Genomic DNA, 11,613 nt, shown 5'->3' with positions numbered 1-11,613 from the left:
TCTATTGCATTTGCATATCTTTGACAAATTGATTTATAAACAGAGCTCCTGAAGTGGATTATAAATTAAGGCATCAATATCGGTGGAATCATTGCTGAAACAAATTCAAAATGATTTTCAATATCAAAAAAGTTTCCATTTGAATGCGTGTGAATCTAGCATCGAGGGCAATTCGTTTGTAAATATGTATTTACTTTTAAGTGTACGATTTCAAAGTCCATAGGAAATGCAAATTGTTTTTGTATGCGTTTTGAACTTGCAGAAGGAAAAATTCAAGACAAGTTTAGTTACAATTTTGTATATAGAAATTGAAACATTTTCCATTTCTTTCTTCGTTACTTTTAAAAGATTTTAGACCAATGCAGATGGAGTCTTCTTGTGGAACGACTAATTACTTTTTGTTTCATTCATGGAGCGGAAAGGCAGTTTCTTTGGAACTCCGAAAGGCAGGACATACATTTTTTTATAGTCGCTATGTAATAAAAAGTCACACATATTTTTAGAATTAACAATTTAACACTGCTTATCCTTAATGGCATGTGTTTAAAAGGGAAGTTCTCGTTTTCATTTCTTTCATTGCCCATTAAGAAATATTATCGATAAGATTTCTGTTTAGATATATGAATTATGGTTCGGTGTATTATGGCGCATACATTTATAATTTGCAACAGCTGTGCTCTGGGCATGCGCATCAGCCGTATCGATAGTCCACGGTTAACCTGCCTTATACATCAATGGAAAATCTTTAGTTCAGTTCGTGCCAGCATTTGTCGCATCCGAAACGGCAAATTGCTGCTTTGATTCAACTGCCATCATTCAATCAGGCAGACAGGCAAAGGCACCAACTAAAACCCAAAACGCAGAGATAGTAGATAAACTAGTGAAAACCACAAGTGTCAGTGCGTTTCAAAATATGAGATATTGAAATAAATCAACGAATTCGCAAATCGATGTAAATCTACTTTAAAATAGAGAAAAAGAAGCAAACAAAATTAAATATGGTAATTATCTAAAGCATACTTATAAGGGCAATTTCCTTGGCATATGGGATAAATGATTGCAAAAGGATTGAAAATATTTTAAATTTACTGTTGCAATTTCCAGAGCAATTGTGTTTGTGGTGTGTGTGTGAATGCGCGCTGGTATGTGTTAAAAAAGTTTTCGAAAGGAAAACGGATACACACTGTTTAAACTTTGTTGAAGGTACAACAAAAATGCATGGACGAAAGAAAAAAAAACAAAAAGGAACTTTGGCCAGAATGCAAAGTAGTGACATGTTGAGCGGGAAGGAGGAAAGAAGGTTACACAGTGTCTGGTCGGTCTGTGATGTGTATGCGTGTCGGCTAGTAGTCAACAGCAACACCTCCACCTCCATCTGCACCTCCTCCTTGTCCTCCTCCTCCGCCACCGCGTCAGCCAAGCACTTTAACACACATAAACAATATGTCACGCATTGGACTCCAGCTTGAACTCTAGAACTATGTATGCAAAGCATCTGTTTCATTCTTTATTGATTTTACTCCAAAAAGAAGAAAAACCCCAATATTTTGTTGTTCTTATTTAATGATCTTTTTTGTTGTTGTTCTTGTTTTGGACAGGCAACGTCTGTGTTGGCGCTAATTGAGTTGTTATTGATGGCATCCCAGGTTAAAGAGCTTGAGCTCTAGCAAACCAATTCCTATCCTACATCTCTCCACACACACACACAAATTGGAGCCCGACAAGAACAAAGAACCTCAACAATAACGCCAAGAAGTCAACCTAGCCTAAAGAGAGAGAGAGAGAGAGAGAAAGTGTGGCGGACAGCAATTCAATTGCCGCACAGTAAAAAACCAAAAAAAAAAGTAACACAAAAAAAAGAAGGCGTGCAATATGGAAGACCTATTTCTACTGATTATCAAGGAGTCAACGGGCACCAAGCACAATGCTCTGCGTCAAACGGCTCAAATTGCTTACGGTACGTAGTTTAACCAGTTGAAAGTGTATATATTGCATGTATGTATGTACATATGTAGCACATTGAAAACATGCAAGAACGCAATTTCCTTCCTTCCGTCCGTCCATTTGCCCTTCCTTCCTTCCTTCCTACGCTTCATTCTTCTTCGCTTTTTGGCTTCCTTGTCCTTGTCTTTTGTTGTTGCGCTTCGACTATAACAAGTATCGAGCGTTTATTGTGTGTACCGCCCCCCAGTATATCCGGTGGTATTTCCTTTGAGTATACTCTCCAAACATCTTGTGAAGTTATTCAACATTCATGATGCATTTGCAAGCTGTTTGGGTGAAAGAGTAATGCAAAGTCGGCCATGCATTAAGAGAGTGACTCTCTTCAAATAAAAGGACTTCTTTCTGCGTTCTTAATTTTCCAGACATTGTTGTCACTTTGTTTCACAACGCATTGTATCCTGTATCACTTCCGACCCAGCCTATCCACCGACGGACCGACCGTCCAACCAACCGACTAACCAAGCTATCTCCCATCGCTTAATTGTCTTATGCCTTATGCCTTATCCGGGCAATTTCATTGTTTTTGCTTTTTGCGTTTTTATGACAATGGGATTTAACGTTAATTCCGAGAGATTCTCTCTCACTCGCGCTTTCTTTGTCTCTCTCTCTCTCTCTCTCTCTATTTTTCTGGTTGTCGTTTGCAGATAAACTATATCGACAACATGGCATACATCGAGATCCATCGCACGAATTGCGCTCCGTTTGTTTCACGGCACTGCAAATGGCCTTGGACACGAAGCGGCCAAAGTTCATCACAATGGGCCTCAACGGTCTGCATGTAAGTGGTGGGGAAGGGTTTTAGCTAATTGCTTACCCCATTTTATATTCCATTTTGTGGGAATAATAATTATAATTAACTTTTTTTTTTTTTTCTTATTGTTTTCCTTGAACGGAGCGCAGCGCGTTATCAAGGACGAACGTTTCTATATTGGCCTCGAACCGGAAGATGATTCCGTGTGGCTCCCCTCGCAGCTGTTACGTGCCACCAATGGCATCCTGCCATCATCGAGCAGCGAGGACACAGTAGTAAATGTGCTCCGACTGTTCCTGGCCATGGCCTGCTCCCCGGCCTGTACTCTGAATGGCCGTCTGCTCATAGAGATACTGTCGCGTTGCGGCGAGTGCTGGGAAATGGGTTCGAGGGCAACAAAGGCCGCTTCCCTGGCGGCAGCCTCCCAGTGTCTGCGCACCTTTTGCGCTTTTCTCATAGAGGAGGCCGAGGAGGTTAAAAAGACGGCACCAGCCGGTCTGATGACACAAACCCAGGCATCGGCGGTTTACAACGAGGTGATACCGGTGATGCAATGGCTCTGCAGTCGCCTGGTCGAGCCCAATGTGAACGCATCGCCCAATAAGAAGAGCGAGAATCCCAGTTCGCTCTATCTAACAGAGTGCATACTGACCCTGAGCTCGGCCTTGCCCAGGAACGTTCACGCCAATCCGCATTTCACATCGTTTTTGTGGCAAAAGTTCTGTCCCACATTGGCAGCTGCCTTAGGATCGCCAGGCAGAATCAATCTAGACAAGAAGTTCACCTACAAGTGAGTGGAGTTAGTTCCATAGAGATGTCTTCTCTAACAGACGATTTTATTCCAGGGATGCCCTTCACATGATTGAGAACGAGGCGAGGGGGTTTTTCACAGGTCCAGGCCTGGATGGGCCACAGGCACGTTGTGTCTACTTGACAGCGATTCAACTGCTGCGCATTGCCGGAGCTCATGGATCATTGCGACCCATGCTGGAGGCTTTATTCCATCGAATGCTGCTACTGCCAGCACCCCAGAATCGCACTGAGCCGCTGAAGTGCGTGCGCGAGATTTTCAAGAGTCCAGAACGACTGATAGATCTCGCCGTTATCCTCTATGTGGACAAGAACACAGCTCAGGGCTGCAGCGATGAGATGGCCCTGTTTCGTCTGTAAGTACTTTGAGACTTGAGTCTTTGCTTTGGTTGGTTTTCATCCTCTCTGCTTTTGTCTTCCCCTAGCCTGGTGGATGCTATGGAGGAGTGTGCCTATGGAGCCAGCGCTGGCAGTGCCACCGAGGCGAGCCTTCAAGCGAGCGTGGAGTGCATGGTTGCTTTGCTGGACAGTCTACAGGTTCTGTGCAGCGGCGAACTGACAGAGTCGATGATAAGTGATCAGATTGTCCAGGTGGTAAACGGGCGTCATGATCTGCTCAAGGATGCCGACTATTCGGGTCCCCTGACCTATCAGAGTATGGCCCGTTTGCCGGCACCCTATCGTGATGCCATTGTGGAATTCCGGCAAAACGTATTCGAGACTTCATCGGGCTCGGAGAGTGAAGGTGAGCCGCCGCATGAGCAGGATGTAGCTTCAAATGGATCGGGCGACACAGAGGGTCCCGAGGACGATGATCCCAGCAGCTCAAGCGATGAAACTTCGCGGGTGGAGAACCGTTGGCCCTACTCCCATCTGGAGGCGCCCGTGATGCCCATACGGACAGACAGCGACAATGATCGCCAGCATGCCCGTGATTTCGCCAGGGCTTTGCGCCAGGATCTGGTGCCCAAGCTGCTTCGGTTGCGCAGTTGTGTGGAGTTGGACGAGGCCATGCAGGAGTTCGCCTCGGCCGTGTGCCAGGAGAACAGCATGAACTTCTCCGATTTCGACTACAATCTGACGGCCATCAATGCGGATGGCATCTATTTGGCCATTTACTCCTCGCTGCTGCTCAGTCTGCAGCTAATGAAGGCGGGCTACTACGAACAAGCCCTCTCCAATAAGGATATTCTGGTGCCCATGTCGGAACAGCAGTTTGTCACCTCGGTACAGAACACTGGAGTGCTCGTCTACCTGTCTTCGCCTTGGCTGTGTGAGCTCTATCAGTCGGTGATTGTTTACAACATCCTCGAGTCGATGACGCGGGCCCAACTGGAGGGCACTGGTCCGCGTTGTGCCCTGGTGGACATGCTCTGCGATGCCGGGGGTCTGGGTGCCACCCAAATGCTGTCCGAGTGGCAGCGACTCCAGACGGCGACGGTCAAACACAGCGACGAGCTGAACGACAAGAGACGCGAAGCGGCGAAGAAACTGTGTCGAAGATTGCTCACCTGCTGCTGGGACTCCATGGTAATTGTCCTGAGCTCTGGCTTGGGCGATCTGCAGACGACAGCCTCAAACAAACTGGTGGCCCTCTCCAAGCGTACGCTGAGAGTCAAGGCCAAGACGAACAAATCGAACGGTGAAGCCTTGTATGCCATGTGCCTCGACGGATTGCATTCGGTGAGTCTCTGCCCCATTTTTCTCTAACTATCCCATATATAACCTCTCTTCTCTCCTCACCTTGTGGCGCAGGCCGCCACTCTGAGCAACAGTTTGAATCTGCAACATTTGGCGGGCAAGATATTGAATCTGCTGGCCTCCAATGTGTGCCAGACAACTGGGCCACGCATCTCGGCCAGTCAAGCCATGTCTATGGATGTCGTCCTTACTGGTGGCCTCAACTTGGGTAGTTACAGCGCCGACTGCTGGCAGAGTATCTTTGCCGTTTGTCGTCATGTTAGCCAGTTGGAGCATGAGATCTTCAGCATGCAGAATCCACCAATATCCGCTTCACCCGGTAGCAGTCGTCGCGATCTTGAGACGGGAGAGAAGCTAAACAATGGCAATAGTGTCCAGGATAAGCTAAATCTATCTTCCATACCCATAGATGATGATGAGACTTGGTAAGTGATTCGAACCCTGGAATCAATTAATCTATGCCCTTTTGACTCCCGCTTTCTGCTCCTTCTTCTTCCAGTGTGGACGTCTATAGCTTCTTGCAGGCTCCCATGCAGAGTCCCAATACGAATATCACTTCCATTCTGAAAGTCTATTCGGGGACCAATGAGACGGTGCTATTGAGTCAATGCGATACTTCTAAAGTCTTGTGTGCGTTGTCCCATCAGGCGGAGAATCTGTTCAGTGATGCCGCCGAACGTCTGAGTTTGCCCTCGCTGTGTCAGTTCCTCAAGCATCTGTGCCGCGCCTCCAGAGAGCAATTGTACAAGAGTCAGGTGGCTCGCAAAGGTGGCCGCATCTGGTGGCCTAGCAAGGGGTGGAAGAAACTGGACTCGTTGCCCATGTCTCTACTGCTACATAGGATCGGAGACGTCACCCTGAAAGTATTTCGCAGTTCCCGGCCCTTGCTGCATGTGCTCAAGGTGTGGGCCATTACGGGACCCCATCTGATGGATGTAGGTTGATTTTCCGCTCTAGTTTTTCTCCATCTGATTTCATCTGTCTTCCCTTAGGCTGCCTGTCATCGGGACCGGATGATATCAAAACGAGCCATTGAGTATATTCACGACATCATCACCGCTCTATTGGTGGAGCAATCGGAGCTGCCGTACTTCCATTTTAACGAAGCCCTGCTAAAGCCCTTCGAGAATCTGCTAAGCATGGACACCGATGTCGATGTGCAGGATCAGATTGTCGCCTGCCTCTATGAGGTTGTCGAGGCGCATCGCACCGAGATTCGTTCCGGTTGGAGGCCTCTCTTTGGCACGTTGCGCAATGCCCGAAGTCGCATGTTGAATATGAGCAATATCATTGACATCTTCCGGGTCTTCCTTGACTCGGACAATACGCTGGTATTCGCCAACGCCGGCCTGGATTGCATATTGTGCCTGCTATCGTATCTAGAGATTTCAGGCGGTGCTCTTAGTAATAATAATAACAATGCCTGCGGGGGCGGCAGCGGTGGGTGCGACAATCCGACAGAGAGTGCCCCGGACAATGCAGCTTTTCGTCCTACAGACTTCCTGCACGAAACGCTGCGCTTCCTGGAACGCTGCTCGAGCATCCTTGGGTTCATGTACAGCATGCCCAAGTGTCCCAATTTCCATTCGACCTACAAGATCAAGGGCATCTCGTACACTCATATCATTGACGCCAATATACCCAGCTCCATGGAGAACTTCACCTATTTTGGCAACGACTATCTGCAGACCAAGAATGAGCAATATATGATATCGTACCGTTCGCTGCACATCGACAAGGACACAATTGTAAAGATCGATGAGATGGACAAGCCATCGGGAGTGCTGAAAGTTTGGTTCCTGCTCCTCGATGGACTGACCAATTCGCTAATCGTCTGCCCCTATTCGCATCAGGCGCCCATTTTGCAAACCATATTCAAGTTGTTTAAGAATCTTCTGTCCACGCCGGGCATAGATTTCGGATTCTACTGCATCAACCATCTTCTGATACCCATGATCCAGGATTGGTTGCGCTACATTAACAAGACGGGCGCCTCCTGGCAGCTCATTGAAAAGAATTTCAAGCACTGCTGCTGCATGACCACAGATCTAGTCGTGGAGTTCATTGAGAAATCCGTGCCAGAGCAACGAAGATTGGGGGCCATCACAAAGACGCGTTTGACCCAGATAGTTCATCCCGCCGATAATCTAATCTACTCCAAGTTAAAGTTCGTCACCGAGAGAATAGAGCAACCGCAGCAGAAGGCTTCGGAGGGTGGATTTACCAATCATCAGTATGACAGCAGCTCCAGTTCGGCCAGTGACGAGCAGGCCACAGGATTGGGCAATGCAGGGCCAGCATCGGGCCCGGGGCCAGGTGGTAATCTGGGTATTGAATCACCAACCAAAATCTCTGGATCAGCCACATTGGCTCTCAAGCAATTGCTTCTAGTGCTCATTGAGTGTGCTGCCCAATCTCAGGAGGCGATAGCCCGCATTTCGGTGTCGTGCCTGAAGCACGTCATCCTGTCCACGGGCATGCTCTTCAATGAATCCCAATGGATGATTGCCTGTTCGGCAATCCATCGAGCCTGCACAGTGACCATTGCCCCGCTGCGTCAATTGTCCTTCGCCTTCCACGAGAAGTCCAATAGCTTCTATGGCGACTGTGCCAATGTCAAGGTGGCCGCTCGTCGAGATAGCACTCTGGAGGAATTGGCCCGCATCTATTCTCTGGCCCAGCAGGTCTTCCTTTCTGACAATCAACGAGAACCAATGCAGGGACAGAGCCAGGTTCAGGGCCAGAGTATGAGTTCAACCACAGCCAAGACTGCATCCGGCCAACTGTCGGACGATAGAAGCTATTCCTTTTTGCTTTACCCCCTGAACAATGGCTTCAATTCCAATCTAGATAACTTTGTGATCAGAATTCCGTTCAAGAATCTTGTCGTTGGACTTCTCGCCAATCAAATGCTGCTCCAGTTGGTGGCCAAGCTGCTGCTTTCGCGTCTTAAGTGTGTGCCCCAGGCTGTATCCACCTGCATCTTTGATAACTACGCCACCTCGGCGGCCACGCCCACTCACGACTACGATCTGGATTTTCGCTCCAAGGAGATTCTCCTGCGTTGTGTGAAGCAATATCTCATGTCCGCCCTGGAGTTCGATTCGCGCCCGGGCCTGAAGTTTCTCATGCAAAAGGTTTCGAATATCGAGTATGCGGCCAATCTGTACAAGCAGATGACCTCATCCTGGATGATTTACTATATAGCCCTAGTGGATTCGCATCTCAACGACATTGTGGTATACAATCTGGGTCCCGAGGACTTGAATTTCATCCTGGAGTCCTGTTCCCGCCTCAACACGACAACCGTCAAGAAGAAGGAGAATTTTGTGCGTTATTTGTTCTGCCTTCAGGATGCTTGGAATCTGGTGTGTGAGCTCTATCTAAGCAACTCGGCTCTCCATGACATTGAAAACGGAAAATTGCGCAATTGTCCGGATCAGGGAAGGGCAGGGCAGAAATTGCCATTGCATTCCAAGCACATGGGAATGTGCGTTGGCATGTCTCTCAACGGCAACGGACCGCCCACTGGAGATGCGGGCAGCAATGGATCTACCACGGACTCAAACACCTCGCCATCGCCCACCAAGTGTGTGCAGCTGGAGGAGGAGAACGTGACCATGACCACACTGATTAGTGAATTCCAGCCCAAGTGTCGCAATAATCCGTTTGACACAAACCGACAGGCCAAGTCGGAGGCGGAATCAATCTCACCGGAAATCGAACAACAGCGAGCCAGCAGCATTCTAAAGGATTCCAACTACAAGAGAGCTGCCTTGGCCCAACTGGTGGTTGCCTCGATGGAGCTGCTGCGCTCTTTGCCCACCGAGGCTGAGGAGAATTTGAAATTATTGATGACACCAACCATACGGGAGGCATTCCGTTTGGTCCAATTGCAGGGAAATGAACTAAAGGTTAATCAATTTTAGGCTATGCTTGTTGAGTTTTATTTTGATCTGTAGGTGCATCAACAACAGGCTCCTACTCCAAATCCAATTTACTACTCCCTCCCTCCCTCTCTCTCTCTCTCTCTCTCTCTCTCTCTCTGTCTATTTATATCTTTCTATTTATCCTTCACATGCACATTCCCTCCCTCCCTCTCTCTATTTCTTATTTTCTCTCTGTGTGTGTCCTTGTCGTCCTCGGCCCGCCAGGCAATACCATTTCAAAGTAAAAGCTCAACATGTTCAGCACAAAGTTAAACTGAAAGTACAAGCAAACCTCTCGATGAAGATTTCAAAAAGAATTAGCCCTGTACATTATTGAATTAGTAGATACTTTGTCCTAGCTCCATTCCGCACTCAAACACCTACCCACCCACTCAGCCAGTCACCCATTGAGACAATTGTAAATCAAAATTAAATTGAATCGCAATAATGTGTGTTGTGCCTCTCTCTTTCCACTCTCTCTCTCTCTCCCTATCTCTCTCTCTCTCTCTCTCTATCTTGATAGATAAAGTAAAACTAGTAACTAGAAAAGAGATATGTTAAGCCATATAACGAGGAGGAGAAGAAGGAAAATGAGAAAATATATGATAGAAGATATTTATTTTTGATGGCATTTAAACGAGTTCTAGCAGCAAGGAGTAGCACCGTGGGATCCCATAGATCCCATAGTCCAGAGAGAATCAACTCTGATGGGAATTTTAATATAGTTTTGTAGTGTATGTGTCCCACATTCTCCTAAAAGTAGACTATACATAATTAAATCATAAAGATACTTTCCCATTGCGCTTTTTTCCTGGGTTTTTCTCTTTTGCAATCTAAAGGAAAGTATAATCGACATATCTTTAACGCTTTACCCTAGCATCTTTCTACAAATACTTATAATTTTCTCAGTAAATGGGTAAAAGGGTCTCACCTCTAGTTTAAGTAGCCGCCCCCGAACTAAGTTCGGCTGTGCCGAAATTTGTTTACCCTCCATTGGTTCTATCTCTTGAGTTAGTTATACCTAAAGGCATCCATAAATAATGAACAATAGTTCCTATGGGAGCTATATAATATATAGTCGTCCGTTATGCATATGAACTCAGTTCATTACGCTGATCAAAAATATATATTTACATATATGTATTGATATATATACATTCCTAGCAAGGGTACTAAGGAAATACTGTATTAAAGATGCTAAAGAAACTCTTCTTTTTTAGCTCAATGTTATGTAAACAAAGGCGGATCTAAGAATGTGAAATGTATGAAATTGCCCCCTTAAGTATGCAATAGCTAATCGAAAAATGCTCTATAAATAATGTGTACAACATTCCAAATCATTCCAAAGATTAAACTTTTAACTGCCTATGCATACTTTAGGGGGCTAATTAGCCACATTTCATATGCTCGGATCCGACACTGTATGTGAACAAAGTGTAAACTGTATTATAGTTATTAATTTCGCATAATTATTATTATATATATATATATACATACAATACCAATACATATACATATACATATATATTGCAAATGTTAACTAACACAAAATCATTGCCGCCCATTAATCCACGATTACCACCATTAACGTTTAGACACTTACACACTAGACATACCCCCAGATACACACCCTCTCTCTCTCACACACACACACACACACACACACACACACACACACACACATACACACACACACCCACACACAAATACAAGTCAGATACATTTATGTATAAAGCCTAAGCCAAAGTAGTCCCGCGCTGCCTTTACAAAAACAAAAAAAAAAGAAAGAAACTAGCTTACTTTTGTACCAATATGCGTACCTAAAGATACAAAACAAAAAAAAACAACTAAAGCAAAATCAAAGATGCAAAAGTTTATCCACAATTTGCACTTTGCTTACTTTTGGAGAAATCCTACCAGAAAATCCACTGCATCAGGCCCCTCCAAGTCCCGACCCCTTTGCCGATAACTTGCCCCCTCACATAGTCACAAATACTTACATACAAATTAGTAATATGCCTATATACATACATACTTATATATATATACATATATACCTATATATAAAAGAGCTAAAGAGTTATACATACATATAAAAAAAAAAGATATACATTTATATTGGAAATATTTCTTCTTATACAAATTGAAGCTATCACACATACATACAGAGGGTCCCAGTTTCGGTCCCTTCGCTTCGCTATGTTTGATAGTACCAATCTATGTATTTAACTGTACTTATGTGTATTATAGTAACCATTTTGGTATATATTCTATTTGCTATACATATTCATCTACGAGGATTGATTGATCATTAAAAACACACAAACTAACTAAATTATAAACTCGATATACTTATTTGGTGGCACAAAGATCGAATTGGGTTTGACCCAAACTTATTCTGGCTTATCGAGGGTTTCG

General features: G+C 45.4%; 1 protein-coding gene across 1 annotated transcript; it reads left to right on the top strand.

Moving 5' to 3' along the window:
• Positions 1-983: 983 nt before the first annotated feature.
• LOC6653159 (brefeldin A-inhibited guanine nucleotide-exchange protein 3) lies at positions 984-10,693 on the top strand. Its single transcript, XM_002075293.4, has 9 exons — positions 984-1,001; positions 1,599-1,957; positions 2,649-2,782; positions 2,905-3,545; positions 3,601-3,921; positions 3,991-5,248; positions 5,321-5,691; positions 5,766-6,201; positions 6,259-10,693. Exons 2-9 carry the CDS (start codon positions 1,873-1,875, stop codon positions 9,193-9,195), a joined length of 6,183 nt encoding a protein of 2,060 aa, XP_002075329.1. The 5' UTR covers positions 984-1,001; positions 1,599-1,872; the 3' UTR covers positions 9,196-10,693.
• Positions 10,694-11,613: the final 920 nt, after the last annotated feature.

The sequence above is a fragment of the Drosophila willistoni genome (genome assembly GCF_018902025.1).
Source record: "Drosophila willistoni isolate 14030-0811.24 chromosome XL unlocalized genomic scaffold, UCI_dwil_1.1 Seg142, whole genome shotgun sequence".
Taxonomy (NCBI): Eukaryota; Metazoa; Arthropoda; class Insecta; order Diptera; family Drosophilidae; genus Drosophila; species Drosophila willistoni.
Note: the sequence above shows the minus strand (reverse complement) of the source record. Positions and strands in the feature narration are given on the sequence as shown.

Coding starts and splice junctions, on each gene's coding strand:
- LOC6653159 (XM_002075293.4), top strand. CDS start 1,873: ATGGAAGACCTATTTCTACTGATTATCAAGGAGTCAACGGGCACCAAG. Junction 1,958..2,648: donor AACGGCTCAAATTGCTTACG/GTACGTAGTTTA, acceptor TGTCGTTTGCAG/ATAAACTATATCGACAACAT. Junction 6,202..6,258: donor CGGGACCCCATCTGATGGAT/GTAGGTTGATTT, acceptor GTCTTCCCTTAG/GCTGCCTGTCATCGGGACCG.